The sequence below is a fragment of the Rana temporaria genome, chromosome 3, assembly GCF_905171775.1.
Source record: "Rana temporaria chromosome 3, aRanTem1.1, whole genome shotgun sequence".
Lineage (NCBI taxonomy): Eukaryota > Metazoa > Chordata > Amphibia > Anura > Ranidae > Rana > Rana temporaria.
Window position 1 is genome coordinate 80,587,170 of NC_053491.1, and position 22,222 is coordinate 80,609,391.

The 22,222-nt window shown below is 41.9% G+C and overlaps 2 protein-coding genes across 4 annotated transcripts in view; one reads left to right on the plus strand and one right to left on the minus strand.

The window, feature by feature from the left end:
- Positions 1-5,316, plus strand: part of FAM189A1 (family with sequence similarity 189 member A1) — a 928,350-nt gene extending 923,034 nt beyond the window's left edge. Inside the window, exon 11 of the mRNA XM_040342809.1 lies at positions 4,609-5,316. Within this exon, the coding sequence (XP_040198743.1) occupies positions 4,609-4,794 (186 nt within the window). The 3' untranslated portion in view covers positions 4,795-5,316. The remainder of the gene's footprint in view (positions 1-4,608) is intronic.
- Positions 5,317-21,116: 15,800 nt separating this feature from the next.
- The window catches only part of APBA2 (amyloid beta precursor protein binding family A member 2), a 570,259-nt gene continuing 569,153 nt past the window's right edge, over positions 21,117-22,222 (minus strand). For all 3 annotated transcript variants that reach the window (XM_040342812.1, XM_040342811.1, XM_040342810.1), the window contains one exon: positions 21,117-21,216. In XM_040342812.1, coding sequence (XP_040198746.1) covers positions 21,145-21,216 — 72 coding nt within the window. In that variant the 3' untranslated portion in view covers positions 21,117-21,144. The remainder of the gene's footprint in view (positions 21,217-22,222) is intronic.

A 22,222-nucleotide genomic window follows, 5' to 3' on the forward strand; every position in this document is an offset into this window, starting at 1 on the left:
CCTTCAATGACATATTCGACGTTTGTATGTTTTTCGATGCTTTGTCGAATCTTCGTCGTTCATGTTGAATTGTCAAGTTAGTTCTAGCTATTTTACTGCTCCTCCTTTTTTGGTTACAATCAACCAATAACATTCATCATCATTATTATTTTTATTTTACTTCCCCCACCCAGTTCCAGCAGCGATACTTTCTCTCTATAATTTCGAATCTTTTCTCTCTATAATGTCGAATCTTTTCTCTCTATAATGTCGAACATTTTCTCTATAATGTCAAATCTTTTCTCTCTATAATGTCGAATCTTTCCTCTCTATGTAAAATAGTCTTGGACTAATAGAGTTAAAGGATCACTAAAGGATTTTTTTTTTTTAGCTAAATAGCTTCCTTTACCTTACTGCAGTACTGGTTTCAGGTCCTCATTGTTCGTTTTTGCTTTGAAGTAGCTGTAATTCTGCTGTGATCTCCACACTTCCTGGTTGCCTGTTTCCTTATAACCACAGTACTGGGAGCTTTTCACGGTGGTCTAAGCTGTCATTACTGTGTGTCTAAAACTTAACAGAGCCAATCAGATTCATTTTAAAAACAAAACACTGCCCTGGATTTGTTTGTTTTTGTTCTGTGTGTCTCTCTAGTTCACAGGAACATGAAACCAGTTTAAAAGTGAAACTAACCTGCAGGCACATTATATGATTGATTTTATCAATTTTTAATCATTTTTAAAAGGAATCAGTTAACTTTTATGTCTCTATACCCTATACCCAGTCATTTCAGCAAAAAAATGTTTTTCCTTTAGTGACCCTTTAAGGTTAGGCACATTCGACAGCAGGTTCGCTGGACACAGATTGTTATCGTCAGCGTCATGTCGAATCTCCTATCTATATGGAACTGTTGTAGCAACGAAAATGAAAATCAAGTATTTGTTTATGTCAAATCTTTCGGTTTTCGTATTCTGTGCATTTGTTTTCGTTTGTTAAAACGATAACGAAAACGCCTGAAATTCGGACGAAAATGCATTCGGACGAAAACGAATGCACGTCTAGAAAACAGCCCATAAACTCCACTGCTGATTAAGGTCCAAAAACATTCATGTGTGCATGCACACATAGGATAACATAGAGTGGAGTTTATGCGCTGTTAAAAAAATGCTCAAACTCTCAAAAACAGCCGTTTATGAGCTTGTGTGTAGGGAACCTAAATAAACGCCCGAAAAAGTCAGTAGATCAATATGTTCAGGTGTGTGCCTAAGCGCTTTCCAAACCCCAATACCCTGGTTGTCATTAAACACACGGGTCTACAACCAAGATTTAAATATTAGATTGGTATGACTTACACTTAACCACAATTAGCATTTTTTAAATGCATGTCCTTTCATCATACGTTTTTATAATATAAATCCAGTCACTTACTATTTTACAATCCGCCGCCGCTCCGCATAGTTATTCAAAAAAGATTGTTTATAAAACTATGTCCACACCGTTGTCATTTTGCTTGTGGGCATTGTGAAGCCCACAAGCACTTACTTCCTGGAAGTCTTGGATGGGGAGTGATAATTGGGTAGCGCACTGCATCCTGGGAAATTATGACACACATTTCCCAGGAGCATTAGAGGGAGATGATGTCAGGATCCTAGGTGATTCCAAAGGCAGATTTCGTGGGACCGCATAGCAACAGGCATTTCCAGATGAGTAAACATTTTCTTTTTCTTTTTGAGGTCTAATGAGCACAATAATGAAAAACACATTTTGGGATGGAAACTCCACTTTAAATTCACAAACCGCTTCTCTAGAAAAAGTCTAATTTTCCATCACGTCTTTTTCCCCAGCCTATGTTTCATCACTAGAACACGCTTAATTACATTTGCATAATGTATGTTTATTTTTAGACACAAACAAATCCTAATGAAGTGACAGCCCTTTATCAGTACATTTTTGATTAATAAATAAGCAGATAGAATAGTAAAATTATTTGTCAGGTGATGTTTTAAATGCTTATTTTAAGTGTGGATGGCAGTGTGAATTATCCACATTCCAGGCATGTGATTTAATCAAAGAATGTATTTAATGGTACCCAGGGGGCATGTTAATAAAGTAGGACATTAAATAAAATGCACCAAGAATGTTCACCTGCAGTGAATGTTTGGTGAATATCAGATTCTCTGCTTGAATTTGGAGACCTTCCTAAAACTTAAGCCCCGTACACACGACCGAGGAACTCGACGGGCAAAACTCATCGTTTTGCTTACGAGGTCTGTGTGAAGCCGCCGAGGATCTCGGCGAGCCAACTTTCCTCATTGAACAACGAGGAAATAGAGAACATGTTCTCTATTTGGCTCGACGAGGAACTTCGGCCGAAAGTGTACACACGGCCGGGTTTCTCGGCAGAATTCAGCTCCGATCGAGTTTCTGGCTGAATTCTGCCGAGAAACTCGGTCGTGTGTACGGGGCTTAAAAATGATAAAACAACTGATGTTATATGTTATTCAAAAAGCCACATAATGTTTATCCAGAGTGAACAAATAATTTTTCTACAAATCATGTGGAAAGAAAAAGTGTGGTGGAAACATGGCTTGAAAAAAAAAGAGACGCAGCAACTGTAATGAAGAGCAATCACTCTCAAGTACCTGGTACGTCTCTGCAATTACCTGGGACCCCCAAGCTCCCGGGAACTCTGATATGCAAATATTAAAGAGGTTGTAAACCTCAGACATGAAACATGAACAAAGCACATCCCTCTATAGAGTGTACTTGTCAGGGGCTTACTAAAACCGAAGAGTGCAAAATCTGGTGCAGCTGTGCATGGTAGCCAATCAGCTTCTAACTTCAGCTTGTTTAAATAAGCTTTGACAAAAACCTGAAAGCCGATTTGTTTCTATGCACAACTGCATCAGATTTTGCACGCTTATGTTTTAGCGAATCAACCCCTAAGTGTAATTTCTGTCTGCTGTTTTGTTCCTCTGCTCGGGAGTGAGCCCACATGTGCACCCCCATAGCAAGCAGTTTGCTATAGTGGCACACGCAAAAAAGGAGAGAGCGCCAGCGGGGGACCCCAGAGGAGGAAGATCTGGGCTGCTCTGTGAAATACTATTGCAAATTTTTTTTACATTCCTATATACACAATCCTATACCCACAGTTGATCCAGAGGAAGGCACAAAAAAAACAGCAAAGCATGATCCACTTTGCTCCAGCAGGGGGAAATCCTTCCTGATCCCTCGAGAGACAATCGGATATTCCCTGCATCAACTTTCCCTATAAATTATAGTATGCCGTTATATTGTGTACATTTAGGAAAGAATCCAGGCCTTTTTAAAGCAATCTACTGAACTGGCCAGAACCACCTCTAGAGGGAGTTTATTCCACAATTTTACAGCTCTTACTGTGAAGAAGCCTTTCCAACATTTACAGTATGTTTTGTTTTTTGCTGTACATACCGTATTATTGATATTTTCCACCCGGCTTCCGGGTACTCACTCCCGTGGGAGTAGGCGTTCCTATGCAGAGGCGCAGTGTCATGCGGGACTTCGCCCAGATGATTGACGTCTTGAGAAAAACTTCCCCTTTGCGCATAAGGCGCAACACGAGTTTCCAAAAGTAGCCAAACTGCGAGTCGGCTCTATACGGCGCCTGCGCAGTCAGCTCTAGTCGGTGCGCAGGTGCCGTATAGGCGCCGTATAGAGCCGACTCGCAGTTCGGCTACTTTCTGAAACTCGTGGCGCGCCTTATCCGCCGGGGGGAAGTTTTTCTCAATCATCTGAGTGAAGTCCCACATGACACTGCGCCTCTGCTTAGGAACGCCTACTCCCGCAGGAGTGAGTACCCGGAAGCCGGGTGGAAAATAGCAATAATACGGTATGTACAGCAAAAAAGCAAAAAAAACAAACAACATACTGTCAGGCCCCGTACACACGTCCGAGGAACTCGACGGGCAGAACACATCGTTTTGCCCGTCGAGTTCCTTGTGAAGCCGCCGAGGATCTCGGCGAGCCGAAATTTCCCATTGAACAACGAGGAAATAGAGAACATGTTCTCTATTTCCTCGCCGAGATCCTCGTCGGCTTCCTTGGCCGAAAGTGTACACACGGCCGGGTTTCTCGGCAGAATTCAGCTCTGACCGAGTTTCTGGCTGAATTCTGCCGAGAAACTCGGTCGTGTGTACGGGGCCTAAGTGTTGGAAGTATGCAGAATGTAATGTTATATACATGTTTTTAGGGTGAACCTCCGCTTTAATAAATTTACCTTCTCTTTGTCCCTAGTTACCCACTGTAGATTATTTTGTACAGGACCTACATTACCTTTTTACTATTAATATATTTGAAGACTTTCTTTGCGTTTGTCTTACTATATTTTGCAATCTGTCATTCATTTTGAATTTTTGCAGCCTTGATTTCTTTTTGACATATTCCGTTATATTCTTTGTAATCTAAACAATAATAGTGTTCTTTAATTTTTCATAATTCCTTCATTTTAGGTTAGTGTAACATGTTTGCAATAAAAAAAAAAGGAAGCCTTTAAGATTACTACGAGTCTTTTTAGTTCCACTGAGCTACAAAACTTTATTTTTAGGGAAGCATTTAAAAACTGAATTGTAACGTCTAAACTTTTTTTTCTGGCAGGTGATCACCAGCTCCCAGCAGAATATCAGTATGTCAAGAAAACGATTACAAGAAGACCTTCATCTTCGAAGCTGTGGTGCTCTTAGTTCTCCAGTAGCATTTCTACACAGGATTCATCTAGCACGGGATATGGATCAGGGCCGTCCACATAGTTTGATTGGAGTTTGCAGAGAAACCATCCTTTGATTAATTGCTAACAGATTGCATGTACAACTGTTACTTTTTAATCCAGCTCCATAATCTCAAACCAACTACAACATGGCATCTCCTGTATGGACTTGATCATGCATGGGACAAGAGACTCCAAACTTGAAGAGGTCCCTGAATGTAATAAGTTCTGCAACAACAATGCAAGCTTTATTTCCACACAAAAAGCCTTTTTTGAAATAGATGTCTGGGGTTTATTCTATTTTTGTTTGAAAATAGAGATTTGGATATTGCTGCCATGTAGCTTCATTTATTGTACACCATATTTTCAACAATGATCACCTCTAAAAAAAAGAGGGCCATTTTATGATGCTGCAAGCTTGCAGATACCATTATCAAATTGTATCTTATTTGTTCCACCAATGAAAGGTAGCTTAAATAAAAAAATAAAATAAAATAAAAATCTTCAGAAGAAGAAAGCTGTTTTACAACCTCTGCGTTGTATTACTTTATGTACCTCAAAGTGTTTTCTCAAAATGTTTTAATAAAAAACAAGCTATTTATTCTCTTTGCTTTGCTTTCATTCATCAAATCTCTAGGTCATGTGTCCCTTTAGGGACATTGGGCTTTAATTGCTGAGGCTAATAGGGTGTTAATTTTGCATGAAAAGTTACACTGTACAAAAGAATTTGCCCCAGAGCTTGAGGAATGTGGTGAAGCTTCACTTTGTAAACCATACCCAATCACATGCAAGAAAAAAACAGCATTAAAACCAGCAGAGCTTCAACTTATTCACTAAGCTATTGGACAAATTACCATACAAAGTGCAACTTCCCTTGCACAGTAAACAGCCTATTTTCTACAAAAAATATTGTTTATGTAACTTAACTTATATTATACCTGTCCCAAGGCAGACAACATGACACAATAGGGAGCAGTGGGGCCTTATTTATCCTTGTGCCTTTTTGGTTCAGCTAAATGCACGGGAAATTGCACACAACGTTTACGATGAAATGAGTGCCAAATGGTAACCTGTGCTGGATGAAATATGAAGGCTGCAATTGCTGGTAAGTCCTGAATATAGTGGCTGCCTGACCATCAAGCTGATTTATTGGATTCACCAGTTGCTGAGTCAATGGCATGAAGCCAGGATTGTATAAGAGCCGTTACTTCATTATCACATCCAGCCAAAGAATAATTTTAGAAGATGTTTTCTTTGAAGTGGGTTGCCAGCTGAAAAAGTCTTGTTCTAGTAAAGGATAGAGTGGACAATGGTTACACCTTCAGTGTTTTTTTATTCATCAATTTCTATGCTGGTGACAAAAGTGAAGGTAAAGGGAAATCTTTGGGGGCGTGGCCAGGCAGCCGATGTAACCGGACGCACTCTCAGCTCTCTCCGCCGAATCTCCTGACATCCATCCTGCACGCTGCCCGTCCTGCCTGGTCTTGGTGCCCAAGTGCTGCGGAACAGTGCCCTGATCATCCCGGTGCCCTCCGTTCCTAGATCCGAGGAGAATGTCGGCGGCTAGGAAGCAAAACGCAAACCGAGCTGCAGACAGCATGGCAAGCCAAGATGGCGCGCAGGCCTCCCGCACACCCAAGGAGAAGCACAGGGATGGAGCGGAGAGACTTTTCTCCAGAGTACTGGATGCGGGTCCCGGCGCTCTCCCGGAGAGACAGAGCGAGCTGGCCGGGGGAACATCTGATACGGACGATACTGTCCCTCTGGAGGATGGCGGAGGCCCGGAATTCCTATGGAGCGCCGTGAGTACTCCTAATAGCAACCCCACTAGGCCGCAGTCTCTCCCCAGCCCTGCCTCTGATAGTGAGCCCTCACTTAGAGACATTTTTGCGGCCATTACAACGTGCAATACCTCCCTAGCTGCCCTGACTGCTGACATCAAAGGGGTTAAAGCGGAAATAACATTTTTGAGGCAAGATGCACAAAAATTGAGGGAAAGAACCTCTGCTGCAGAGGGCAGGATAAGCTCCATTGAGGATGACATGGCCCCCATGCAAAGAGATCTCTCATATAATAACCATCTCCTCACTCAACACTCATCCCGATTAGAGGAATTAGAGAACAGAATGAGAAGGAATAACGTGAGACTGGTTGGTTTGCCTGAAAGAGCTGAAGGAAAGGACCCTGTTGAGTTTATTGAAAACTGGCTGGTGTCTGCTTTTGGCAAAGAAGCTTTCACTCCATTATTCTCAGTTGAGAGAGCACACAGAGTGCCTTCTCGGCCTCTGCCACCGGGGGCCCCTCCAAGACCCTTTCTGTTTAAATTGCTCCATTATAAAGATAGGGATGCTATACTGCGCAATGCTAGGCTTAAACCTGAAGCCATGAAGATTGATAATGCTAAAATCTCCTGCTTCCCTGACTTCTCTGCTGAGCTACAAAAGCAACGTGCAAAGTTTATAGACATTAAACGCCGCCTCAGAGCTCTAGATGTAAAATATGCTATGCTATACCCCTCCAAGCTAAGGGTGGAAGCTCTAGGCTCCGTTCACTTTTTTGACCTTCCGTCTTCGGCCGCACAGTGGCTGGACAGAGAGGAACGCTCAATCCGTGATGGTCGCATCCAACGCCGCGCTCAACAGGACGGGTAATACTCTGATTTAATTATCGCTGACAACTACCTGTTTGTTCCTATTCCAAGGCGGAGAAGCTGCTGATGTTTAATCCACATTTTACTAGTTGGGCTACTTTGTTTTAGCTGCTGAGAAGTTTGAACACTTTGGTGCACTTCCACTGTTGCCCCCATGTGGATTTGGCTGCGGCCCCACCTTGCCTACGAGCACATAAGTTTGGCCATGTTGGCCTATGGTTATATGACTTTGTTTTTTCTTCTACTATCCCTTCATCTTCTGTGCAACCTCGCTGGAGGACCACCTCGATTCGTCGTGTACCACTCCCACCCTGAACTTGCCACCCCTCTTGTGACTACCTCAACTGCATATTGCTCATTGCTCTCTGTATCGTCCCTACTACTGATGCTGCACCTTCCTACCCCGATACATATCTCTTGCGTCTGCCGGAGGTCGGATGCCCATTTTCTCCTTGCCGGTCTGATCTACCACCCTCATACTCAGTATGATAGTACTGTTATTACCATGCATGTTTTACCTGTTTCTAAACTACAATGGCTGCATTGACTAGATTTGTGTCTTGGAATGTGAGGGGTTTAAACAACCCGGTTAAGCGCCTGGCCGTGCTCCGTACGGTCAGGCGAATAGCTGCTGATATTATTTGTCTGCAGGAGACTCACCTCCCCCCGACCTCCACACCCCAATTTGCGGTAAGGCAATTTAGCCACCAATTTCATTCTACCTTCTCAGTGTACTCGAGGGGGGTGAGTATCCTGGTCAAGCAGGGCGCGCAGTTTACGGCCCTGAAAACACAAATTGACCCCGATGGGAGGTATATCTTTATCTTATGCTGTATACACGGTACTAAATGTATTTTGGCTGGAATATATATTCCTCCTCCGTTTTCGTCTAGTATATTGAAGGTATTGACAGATTTCATGGCCCGCTTTACGGGAATACCTGTATTAGTGATCGGTGATTTTAATAACTGTCTGGATAATACTAGGGATAGAATGTCTGCACAAGGAGAAGTGGGAGTACGGGGAGGGAGCGGGCCTACTTCGTTTGCCCGCTTAATAGCGGAAATGGGTCTCACAGATGTCTGGAGAGCTCATAACCCGGAGGCCAGGGTTTACTCCTGTCAATCGGCCTCTATTGGTTGCTTGTCCAGAATTGACCTTGGTTTAGGGAATGATTTGCTCCTACCAATGTTAGAGTCCTCCCAGTACCACCCCAGGCAGGTCTCGGACCACTCCCCATTGTCAATAGACATCAGGTGTGGAGCCCGCAGGGGTAATACCCTTTGGAAGCTCAACCCCTTCTGGCTATCGCTTATTCCAGATCCAGATCCTATCCCGGAACTACTCACAAATTTCCTTGAACGAAATTTGAACACGGCAACATTGAACGTGGTATGGGATACGATTAAAGCCTTCCTCAGAGGCCAATTCATTAGGGAAATTTCCAAGGTCAAAACGTCCACAAAGAAATGGGAGATGTCGGTGCTGGAGGAGGTAGGATCCTCTGAAGGCAGATATATAGCTGACCCCACGGACGATAATAGACGTTCGTGGCTAGCGGCACAAACCTTACTTAAAGACCTATCCATGCAGTTAGCTGAAAATAAACGTTTCTTCCTACAGCAGAGCCACTTTGAAGAGGGTGAAAACACAGGTCACATGTTAGCACTACTAGCTAGATCACAACAATCATCCTCTCACATTACGTCGATCACGAATCACGCGGGGACTCCGTGTCACTCAACTAAGGAAGTCATAGAGACCTTCAAACTCTTTTTTCAGGAAGTATACTCTTCCAAAGTTAACCCCACTCAGGCCGAGATTTACACGTTTCTAGACAAATACCCCATTCCATCTTTGTCTGCTTCGGATGTTGCCCTGCTCAATGCTCCTCTAACAGAGGAGGAATTACTAGAAGCACTAGCACACTCGAAAAATGGTCGAGCCCCCGGGGCTGACGGGTTACCATCCGAAGTGTACAAAAGATATGCTACCCAACTCCTCCCTACTCTTCTTAAAGTCTATAATCATGCACTTGAAACGGGTTTCCTTCCCCCATCCATGAATGAGGCCCTTGTGGTGGTCCTGTTGAAACCTGGTAAGGATCCCTTGTCACCGGATTCCTATAGGCCGATCTCACTTCTGACATGTGATGTCAAGCTGTTGGCCAGGGCTCTGGCTAGCAGGTTGGCTAAATGCATACAAAAAGTGATTCACAGAGATCAGTCGGGGTTTATCCCGACGAGGTCAACTTCGCAGAACTTGCGCAGACTTTTCTTAAACTTGCAAATCCCCCCGGACAATGTAGGAAATAGGGCGGTTCTATCGTTGGACGCCGCCAAGGCGTTCGACAGCGTAGAATGGCCCTATCTTTGGGAAGTCCTGAGTCGATTTGGGGTGGGATCCACGTTTTTGAAGTGGGTTCAGCTGTTGTATAGTTCCCCGTCGGCGAGAATGCGCGTCAACGGGGAAGTATCGGAACCCTTCCATCTTGCTAGGGGCACCCGGCAGGGGTGCCCTTTGTCGCCCCTGTTGTTTGCCCTGGCTCTCGAACCACTGGCCATTCACATCAGGCATATGCAGGAAATAGTGGGGTTTCAGAGAGGACCTAGGAAAGATGTTGTCTCCCTTTATGCGGATGACACTCTAATATACTTGGGAGATACAGACAGCTCTTTAAAAAATGTTATGAACCTAATTGCTGGCTTCGGTCGGCTCTCGGGTTTCTCTATTAACTGGAATAAATCGGTCCTTATGCCCTTAGATCCCCTACCGGGTCCATTGCCTGACTGCGCAAGGGACATTGCTGTGGTGGATGAATTTCGTTATTTGGGCATACAGGTCACACCACTCCCGCTTCAATACCTAGACAGGAATCTATCTCCACTACTACAAAAACTCCGCCTAAAATGCTCAGCCTGGAGGAAATTGCCACTGTCTGTGACTGGTAGAGTCAATTTAATTAAGATGGTTTGGGCGCCTCAGCTCCTGTACATCTTTCACAACTCTCCAATTTGGATTACACACAAATGGTTTACTCGGATAGACTCTCAGTTTAGGGAACTAATCTGGGGGGGAAAAGTGGCTCGTATTAGTCTACACTCACTGCAACTTACAAAAGATCAAGGGGGCCTCGCGGTCCCACACTCGAGGTTCTATTTTATAGCCTCACAGCTCCAGCATCTTGGTAATTGGGCTGTGGCTGATGACTCGGATCCGATCAGGTCATTGATAGTCCCAATAGATTCGGCACTCCCGGCACTGGTGTATCTGGAGGCTGGTCTTACCCAGTTCCCTGATACTCTTCCCACGATAACTCTATTGAACACTCTATGGAAATACGTGAGAAACACTTTTAAACTTAAAGCGATCTGCCAGTTCACTCCAATTTGGAGAAATAAATACTTAGGAGAGCTCTTTACACTGAAGGGCTTCGGCCCATGGGAGAGGCTCGGGATACATTATGTTACCCAGTTGTTCTCTGGCACTGTCTTTAAAACTTTTGCGGCCATGAAAGAGGACTTTGGGTTACATAACACCCAATTCTATCAATATCTACAGTTGAGACACGCAGTACAGTGTGAGGGTAGACTCTCCCCACTGATTGTGGTAGCGCACCCTCTGATGAGAGATGTGCTCGCCACGGAGGACAGGGCAGGTATGATTTCACGGGTATATGCAAGACTGCTCCAACACACTCATGATGCCAGTAAACTTCCCTGCAGACGTGGGTGGGAGCGTGACTTGGGACCTATAGATGGGGAAACCTGGGAGTTGTGTCTGACATCCGCCCCCTTAGTCTCAGTCTCTGCATCTCAAAGACTATCACATTTATATTTACTACATAGGGTGTACAGGACCCCAGCCAGGCTACACAAATGGGGCTTTAGGGACACCCCCTTGTGCCCAAAATGCACTGCACAAACTGGTGATCTGCTACACATGATGTGGAAGTGCCCCAAGTTATTCCGGTATTGGAAATTCGTTCTGGATACTATAGCTCAGGTGTTTCAGATACCAGTTATTACTGATCCAGTGGTTTGCCTCCTTGGTGCCTTGGAACTACCTGACCTTCCCCCAAATGGCCATACCGCAGTGCTAAGATTGCTCTATCTTGCCCGCAAAGAGATAGCTAAACTATGGATAACCCCTAGGGTACCAACAGGCACACAATGGGTGACACAGGTCAACAGTATTTTAATACGCGAAAAGTTAACATACCAACATCGGGGTGCATTAAAGAAATTTTATTCTATGTGGCAGCCATGGCTAGATGTGCCGGGACTAGGCCCCTTGCAGTTGGTGAGGGACAGATTATTGCAGGGATAAAATGCCTTTGTTTCAGGGTGTGGGAATGCAACTGCGCTGTGAATAGAGAGAGAGAGAGTGGGGCATGCTACACCACTCATTGGAGAACCCAAAGAGGTGCTGAGAACATAATGGTGGTCCACAGTTCTTTTTTCTCTTTCTTTTCCCCTCTTCTTCCTTATCTTTTTCTTCCTTTTTTCTCTCTTTCTCACTCTTTTTCACTACCTGTCTCCCCTCCTCCCTTTGCTCTCAACCTTAGTTTGTGAAACTTCTTCTCATCCCCTGAGATTGCAGTCGGATGCTTCTGTGCACAGTCAGACTACATTCACCAGGGTAATAATGCATACTGATTGTAGTATTGTAAAGTGTAACACTTTCTCATAACTGCCTTGTTTACGTTTATGTTGGCAGGTATGCCATTAGAGTACATTGGTATTAGACCGAAACTTAATATACGCTGATATAAGATTGTATCCTGACCCTTTTTGCTTTTTCCCTGTATACTGCAAATGATACTTACCTGTCTGTGTGCAACCATGTGATTGTATCTCTATTTTTCTACAATAAACTTGTTTTTTGATTTAAAAAAAAAAGGGAAATCTTTCAAATGGATACATATCATTAAAAACACCAATAGTGATGCTAACACTTCCTCATGCATCCAACATAGGATTTGCCTGAAGTTTCACAATCAAATGTTCTTATTTGGAAATAGAATAGAGGCTGTCAGGAGAAGGTGAGAACCTTTGGTCTGGAGACAAACAGCTTTCCCTTTCATTGGGACAACAAGTTTCTGTGGCCTTCTCTGTTCCTAACTTCTTCTAACACTCCAGGGAGAATTTACTAAAACTGGTGCACACAGAACCTGGTGCAGCTGTGCATAGTAACCAATCAGCTTCCAGGTTTTATTTTCAAAGCTTAATTGAAAAAGCTGAAGTTGGAAGCAGATTGGGTACTATGCACAGTTGCACCAGATTTTGTGTGCACCATATTTAGTAAATCTCCCCTATCTCTTTACGTTTTAAAGTCACTGACTGCAGGTGCCACTCTGATTTATGGTGAAGTATCTCCACTCAGTGACCTCATCTCAGCATATCTTATCAGTTCTGACCCAGGGGGCAAATCCTTCTTGTCTAGTCCACCCCAGAACATGTTCACCCAGAACAGTGTATGCTTCCTTTGCAAGGTGAATGCTAGTAAATAAGGTGAGGCCACATTTCAGGTTAAATACCCAATTTTTATCCATCATCCATAAACATGAAAAGGTATTCAAATAGAACAAAGTTTTACCTTATTTACTACCAGGACCGATCTGCCCTATAGGCTCACTATGCAAGCCGCTTAGGGCCCCGCAAAGCTGTAGAGGGCCCCCCAAATTTTACTAGAGACCCCGCCTGGTGAGAAGTCATTTTCCGCCCCTCACCCCGCTTCTCAACTTGCTGGCTGCAAGGGAGAAGAGGTAAGAAGTCGGCACCCCCCGCTTCCTTACTTTAATGTAAGATGTAATTTCCAACAGTAGAATACCCCCTCCCCCCGCTTCTCAACTTTAATGTCACATGTCACTGTCGGCAGCGCCCCCCCCCCCCTGCTTCTCAATTTTAATGTGACACGTAATTTTGCTTAGGGCCCCAAGGAGGTCAGGATCGGCACTGTTTACTACCACAGTGACCACACAGGTTCCAGAGTAAATAACCACTTTTCCAGGTAAACAGCCTTCATTGCTTTAGTAAATCAACTGCGTTTTCCTTTGAAGCTGTGTACTCTCCAGGATTAAAATGGAATAGAAACAAATGTGGTACATTGGAGTTGATTTACTAAAAGCAAATCCACTTTGCACTACACGTGCCCCAAAAGGGCACTTGGAAGATCACTTGAAAGTTCAGTCACTGTAGATCGCTATAGATCTGAGGGGAAGCTCTGAAATGAGGGGAATATCTATGTACACCCCAAAGAGTGTGTTTCCTCGATGGGACTTTAATTTGGGAAGACTGGGTGGCTAAGTGACAAAATGGGTCACAAGGTATTGAAAAAATATATTATATTTTTTTAATATCTTGTGACCCATTTTGTCACTTAGCCACCCAGTCTTCCCAATTTAAAGTCCCATTGAGGAAACACACTCTTCGGGGTGTACATAGATATTCTTTATTCAAGGATGTGTTAAGACTGAGGTTTATATTCTTTACATCTTTGCAAACCTTCTCTTTGTTCTTTTGGTAAAATGAGGGGAAGCTCTGCTGATTTTATCATCCAATCATGCGTAAGCAAAAATGCTATTTTTTACCTTGCATGTCCCCGTCAGATCTACAGTGACTGCACTTCCAAGTGCACTTGCAGTGCAATTTCAAGTGAACTTTGCACTTGTAATTTGCACTTGTAGTGCAAAGTGGATTTGCCTTTCGTAAATAACCCCCAATGTGTAATCAGGATACAGACAAGAGCATACACACCGCCTCAGACAACAAAGGGAGGACACACCTGATTCGAGGTGCTAATCCCGGATCACCACCGTCTGTAGAATAAGGTAGAAAGAAATTGATTGCACTCTGGAATCAAAAAGGTGCTGATGAGTTAACTAAATACTTCTTGCAAGTTTGTCTAGTGTGACTATAAAGAAAAAAAAATCATCAGCACATTTTGGATTCCAGTGTGCAATCAATTTCTTTCTACCTTACCCCCAATGTGTAGCTCTCAGTTTAGTATCACTCCAGTTTAATACTAGAAAATGCGTGGGAATGCTGAATAGCTGAATTGCTAAGACCACACCAAAGCCATTCACCATAACCACTACACTATCTTTAGGACATACAAGCAGTGTTCCTTCAGTACTTAGCCTCTTTTTGATCATTAAAGGGGTTGTAAAGGTAAAAAAAAAAAATCCCTAAATAGCTTCCTTTACCTTAGTGCAGTCCTCCTTCACTTACCTCATCCTTCGATTTTGCTTTTAAATGTCCTCATTTCTTCTGAGAAATCCTCACTTCCTGTTCTTCTGTCTGTAACTACACACAGTAATGCATGGCTTTTTCCCTGGTGTGGAGAAAGCCTCTTGAGGGGGGAGGGGGCGAGCAGGATGCCCACTAACACACAGCTCCTTTCTCTATCTGCAAAGTAGAGAGTGTCCTGACTTGCCTGGTCGCCCCCTCCCCCCTCAAGAGGTTTTCTCCACACCAGGTAAGTGAAGGAGGACTGCACTGAGGTAAAGGAAGCTATTTAGGGGGAAAAAATACCTTTACAACCCCTTTAACCCCCACACCTAATGAGTGAGAGAACCCTTCAAACAAACCTTAATAAATCCACAACAGTACATGCTATTGAAACAGCGACTTTACCGTTAAAGACACACGGCCTTTGTGAACGTATCGCTACAACATTTATGTTGATAAACTTAAAAATGTGGGCATGTCAGTGATTTAAAAAAGAAGTTCTCTGTGCGTTTTGCTGGGAAATCTGAAGGATTTTTTACATGACAGTCAATGGAAGAAAGTGTGGAACTCTTGTCATTTGGAAGCTCAAGCAGCCAAAAGTAAAAGGCGTAGCACATTGTCTGAAACTAGACAAAAATACCTACGTTTTGATGTATTGTGTATGACAAGTAGATCTTGTGGGCGTGAGAGCAATTTGTTTTCTCTTTATAAAGATAATTTTTTTTAAAGCTCCGTGCTGTAGCGATGACATCATCCACTCTAACAAGCCCCATAGAAACTCTGTTTAATAGATAACATTTTCTGAAAAAATCACTAAACTGAAACAGCTTTTTCACAAAAACTGTAAAAGATATCAATCTGAAAAAAAAGCCGCATAGCTGAATATTTTGTGAACATTTTAACTTTGTTTGGTGTCTGTAGGTGAAAGTATGAAGGAGTAGAAACTTTTGGTAGCAGAGAAGATTTTAAGGGTTTGAAGCATGCTCTCATTGACATCAATGTTAAAAAAAAGTGTCTAAAAGCTTAATATTTTAAAAATTATAAATAGTATAAAAAAAGTTGAAGAAGTCCCATCATTAGCTGAAAGAGATGCACATTTTAAAAGTTGAATGGTCTTAATAGCTGAAAGTATGCAGTTACACAGAGCCAAAATGCGTATGGAATAATAAAATTAAGAATAATAAAAAACGAAAAAACAATACTGGGAATGCTATTTAGCATTCCCACTAATAAGAACACATTTTAAGTAATTTGGGCCACTATATAAACATAATAATACATCAAGTTTAGTGGATATTAATCATTACCACAAATGTAGGCTAGAGTGTTTCATTGCTGTTGTTTCCCAATCCATCCATGTCTTATGAATTAGTTCTATTGATGTCAATGTACTTGAAAAAAATATTGAAAAACAAAAGCATGGTATGAATACAAGGGCTTGATTTCTATACAATCCAAAAATCTCCCAACTATCCAAAAACTCAAAACTCCAATTTTAATAACCAGACATAACTGTCCTAATACGGTCATTAAATTTATAGCGCTATTGGGGATTTGTCTTTTTGAACCTCTGTTAAAGCTGAACTTCACACTCTCAAACAACGATTATTTATAATCCTTATTCTGCTAGCATTAGTAAATAGACAGGAAAGTATATCATGTTTGCTTGTTTTAATTATTTTTTTACATTTCTTCATGGTTTCCAGGCATAGGCAAATTATGTCATACATCTCAGGAGTCTTCAGGAGGCGAGAAGGGACTTTCTGAGGTTAGCACACCCTCTTGCCTGCATGACTGGGGTAGGGGGAGAGAGATTCCAGGAAGTAAATGCTATATGAATCATCTGCAAAACAAAACCAAATAAAACTCCCAACTCAACTTGCCAGTCGGCATGCATGCACAGTAACACTCATATGCTTGTCCTTTTTGCTTTGTGGTACGCACATTTTTAAAGGGGACCTGTGGGGTTTAAATAAACTTTTAAAACGGTAATACACTATGTAAGTTTATTCCTTCATATGTGCACAAGCAAGATCTAAACAAGCAGAGTGGTGGAGAGTGCAAGACTGGTGACATATGCTGTGGTGTATTCCATGCTGATTTTAATCCTTGGTTTGGTGAGTGCATCCCCAACAGGGGAGAGTATCCCCCACGTGGTGAAACACATCCCCCTGGTGATAAGGAGCACATATTAAAGCAGGGGTTCACCCTAAAAAAAATTAGTCCAACGCGGTGACGTAAAACATAACGACGTGCAGAGAAAAATGAAGTTCAATGCTTGCAAGCATGCATCGACTTGATTCTGAGCAGGCGCGGGTTTTTAACCGATGCTTTTGCATACTAACCATCGGTTTTGACCTATCAGTTAGGCGTCCATCGGTTCAATTTTAAAGCAAGTTCTAAAATTTTTGACCGAAGGATAACTGACCGATGGGGCACACACACGATCGGTTTAGACCGATTAAAAGGTCCTTCAGTCCGTTTTCATCGGTTTGGACCGACCGTGTGTACGCGGCCTGACAGTCTTGCAGTACAGCCTATAGCCCAGTACACACTGCTAGTTTTTTTATACAGGTATATTTAATTTTCAAATAATTTTAATGATTCAAAAAATGTCAGGCAAAATGGTTGAAACTCACGCATGTTCACTTCATCAAATCCTGCCCTCTTTGAAAAAAGTTTGGACACCCCTGCTCTAGAGGATACTAAATTATGCAAAATATAATTCAAATGAACAATATAAGGTTATTTCCAGATAAATGTTAATATAAATTGAAAGACATGACAGTCTTCTGCTTTGTGCTCCAGATCAGTGTAATGACGAGTGCATTAAATAACAAAGCAACAGATTTTTATTTGTATTAAATTTATTAACAGTGATAGATTACTCCTTTCCTACATTGGCGACTGCATGCAACTTCCTGGAAATACAGTAGGTTTGTGTTACTGTATGGTAAGGCTTTTTATGTCACAGTGTGAACTATTTAAGGTCTAAGCCAAAATTCAGAACACCGATCGACATTTATTTTGTTAATGAAATACAGAGTCACGATGCACACCGTCTAATACTGTTAATGGTCATGAATTGTCATTGACTGAACAAAACAAGAAAGCAAGCTTAACTTTTCCGTCTCTCCTGCTTTCATTAACAGGACCTGTGCAGAAAGTAACAAAAAAAAAGAAGCAAAGAACACAATCTATCTGTTCACAGAATCGCTCCCACCTAAAACATTGTTCTGGAAGCAAAATCTCATCTGTTAGATCTTGAGAATATACAATATAAACAAGATCCATATGCCGACATAATGAAACATGTACACACATGACAAACAATCACACCTATACAATGTGATCCTATTTTTTTTCTGATCCATCTGGAAGAAAAGGTTTATAATCTGCATGGAAATGCACTCGCCACTTTATTTCTGAAGCAATCAGACACTGTTGTTGTCAGTTACTGTAGCTACTTATCCTACTTCTGCAGAATCATTCATATTCATGAGTCTGTATTGTCAGAGATGTGATAAAAAAAAAGTGTTCTTGTACTCAACTATGAATTTCTATATGTCTTGCGATTCTGTAGTATATCAAGTTGGTGGTAGGTACGTGACCATGGATAAACACCAGAAAGTGCTAGTGCCATTTCGGTAGATATGTAAAAATGATATGCATCTGTTCAAATGTCTGTCTACTTGAGTACCACACATTTCTTTGGTTTATATGACATTTATTTTGCAGATAACTCTCAGAAGATTTGAGTTGTGTTGATCATTTGAGCTGTGTGCTGCCAACCATCTGCTCTTCCAAGCCTTACTTTACAATGTTAAGTGTAAAATAAAAGACAGTCGCAATTAGTATATGTTCTAATGATATAATTTAGTTTCTTGCACTAGTCAGCTTGTCACTGACATTACACAAGATTTTCAATGAAAGTGGATGTAAACCCGATTCATGAAATTTGAGCTGGGCACATATATCTGCAGTATTGTGTTATCTCTCTTCAATGAGCCAAGTCTTATAGCTCTCTCCTGAACTGTTCCTCTGTTATCAGCCTGAGAACTCCTGACAAATTCTCAGACTTTTGGACAAAAGCAGCCTGAATCTTTTGTCCGGGGAGGTTGCTAAGATAGATTAGCAGAGAGCAGGTCCTATTACAAAACACATCTGAGAGTCTCTGCCTATGATGAGAGGGGGTGTGTGCCTTTCCTCCAATCAGCAATGTTAGCTATCTTGACTATATGCCCAGACAATACACTCTGGGCTGGATTCACAAAGAGTTACGTCGGCATATCAGTAGATACGCCGATGTAACTCAGAATCTAAGCCGTCGTAAGTTTAAGTGTATGCTCAAACTGAGATACACTTAAACCTAGCTAAGATACGACGTCCTGCGCCGTCGTATCTTAGGGTGCAATTTTTCCACTGGCCGCTAGGTGGCGCTTCCGCTGAGTTCGGCGTAGAATATGTAAATGACTAGATACGTCGATTCACGAACGTATGCTTGCCCGTCGCAGTAAAGATACGCCGTTTCCATAAGAGGTACGGCGCATAAAGATAAAGCTGCCCCCTAGGTGGCCTAGCCAATGTTAAGTATGGCCGTCGTTCCAGCGTCGAAATTTGAAAATTTGACGTCGTTTGCGTAAGTCGTCCGTGAATGGGGCTGGACGTAATTTACGTTCACGTCGAAACCAATATGTCCTTGGGGCGTACTTTGGAGCAATGCACACTGGGATATGTACAAGGACGGCGCATGCCGGGTGACGTCGGGTCATCAATCATTTACATAAAACATGCCCCCTCATCCTCATTTGAATTAGGCGCGCTTACGCCGGCAACATTTACGCTACACCGCTGTAACTTAGGAGGCAAGTGCTTTGTGAATACAGCACTCGCCTCTCTGACTTAAGGCGGCGTAGTGTAAATAGGATACGCTACGCCCACACAAAGATGCGCCCGGATACGTGAATCTGGCCCTCTGTGTTAACCAGGAGGAGAAAATCTCCTAACACCATCTCAATTTTCTAAACAGTATACAAATGTGAAGACAGCAGATATACATGTAAAACTTATGTAGGGATATTTGGTTCCTGCCTGTGTATCATCTGAGGCTGTTCACTTCACTGGGTGTATGGAGGGTTTACATCCACTTTAAAAACTAAAAAGGGAACATGTCTTATGCCTATATTCTATGTTTTCACTGTCCAGCGTGATTTTTGTAATATTCCGATATAACCAGTTTAGCCAGACCTGAATCAAGTGTTCATTCACCCAGTAGACAGTACATTTGATTCATGGGGTCATAAGGGCTATGCATGGTAAAATGTCAAGGAAAATGGACACAAAAAATAGTGCAAACAGCATTTAGACATCACTGAGATTTAAAGCTTGGATATGTTGTTGCTCATCAATCTGAATATATAATACAAACAAAATAGCTGACACAATCATAAGGGGTGATTGGGAAGTTGCAAAAAAACCTCCACTGTTCATGATTTCATTTCAGTACATAAATGGCTTCCATTTTACTGCATATTTCTGCTACTTAGTTGTTGAAAACTAGTAATGCTTAGCTGCCAAAGCTACAGTTCCAATGAAGGGCAAATTTAATTTCTGCAGTCTGGCCTATATAAATCTATAATCAAATCAATATATTTTTTAATGGATGAGAAATGATGCTTCACAGTGTTAGCACAGCAAATTCACTGGCATCTGTTGAAGTTGTATCACGGCACATTCACTGGCATCTCATGAAAAACTGAATTTATGTTTCTAATACATAACTCAACTACATTCCAATTACCCAAGCTTTGATGATGAGCACATGCCTTTTATAAATAAGGTTGCTGGAAGTATTAATGGCTGTGTTTTCCCACAAACTCCCAAGACAGTAAAGACAAAGAAAGCAGAACTGGGACTCGAGGCCTTCGCACAAAGAACCATAATGTACTAAGAACATCCAGCTTTCATCTCATTTAGAACAATGAAAGAATTTTTCTGATTGGTTCATATGGAGCTACTGCAGTGTGCACATTCATTAAATAAAGGCCAAAGTGGTCCATTACAAATACACATACATATATGAATGACTTAGAAACAGATAGTTCAAAATGGTAGTGGAGATATTGAAAATATTGAGATTGTAGGGACTATGTTTGGTGGAACCTACACAAGCATTCCACGTGACCATAGCCTGACCTACACTGACCTACAGAATCCACTGTGCAGTATTTCCATCTTCCAATATGTCAAATTTCCCACACTCACCAATGTAACATACAGCACTTACACTAAAACACTACATGTACGATAACAAATAAATATCCTTGTCACTATTCAAGAAGAGGAATCAGTCCAGAATCTCTTGTTATTTACAAATTGTCCTTGTTGCTGATGAACACGCTCAGAACTTTGGCAAAAGAAAGAAGCAAAAAAAGAAAAAGAAAAAAAAAAGAAATAAGAAGGCAAAAAAAAAAAGCAATAGTCTGATGATATTTGTTGTTCCTTTGTTCAAAATACAAAAGCGTTTTCATTATGGCTGCTCATTGTTATATGTAAAGAGGGGTTTCCTGCCCAGTGAGAAGTCTGAACATCGCTGCTGGCATGGTCTTCATGTGAATCTGTGGCACAAAGAAGAAAGACCAGTAAAATTGAGGTTAGCAGGATTCAGCCCAGCATCAGGTGCAGTCATTCACTCAGCCTCCCTTCCTTTATTACCTACCGATAATCCAGCCATGAAATCATATCTCAAATTGCTGTCTTTGTATGTGCGATAGGGAAACTTTTACAATACAGAAACATTTTGATGTATAAAAAAAATACATACCGTACTTGGATGATTTAAAAAAAAAAAAAAATATATATATATATATATATATATATATATATATATATATATATATATACACACACATACATACATACATACTTTTCCATTTGTTACATTAATGGTTACTAAACTGTACAATTTGTACAAAGGTACCTTTTTTTCTAATTCAGTAGCGACAAATATTTTCAAACTGTACAATTTGTCTGTTCATTCATCCGATACTAGTATGATAATTATGCGCTGCCTGTCTGAGTACCACCTCAATTACCTTCCAGCAGGATTGGTGTTACCATTACACATAGTTGAACTGTACCTAAAGGTTGAAGGCAACGACTTCACAAAGCATTATTCCCCATCACTAGAAATACTGTTATCTCATATACACTTATTTGAAGATTGCCATCATTTTATAGACCAGTTTAAGACAGGAAACACAAGAAAAGTTTCTGTGTCAAAAGGCAATTCTAGCAGATTGGTGTCACATAAAAGGTATATAGTGATAAACTCAGGTCCAGTCTTCCAGCATCCCACTCTAAAAGTGTTACTAAACTCATGGACCCTGCATTCACTATATCTGGTCTCCCACAGTACAAATGCTGTACAAATGCTCCCGGTTCTCGCTCTGTAATGAGCGATCGCGGGTGCCCGGCGGTGATCGCGCGTCGGCGTCAGGGGCTAACGGGGGGTGTGCGTGCGCACCTTCGTAGATATACATTATCTCGCCCAAAATAGGGGATAGTTTTATGGCATTTTTATGGCCGCCGTAAAACTGCGGCGGCTGGTCGGCAAGCGGTTAA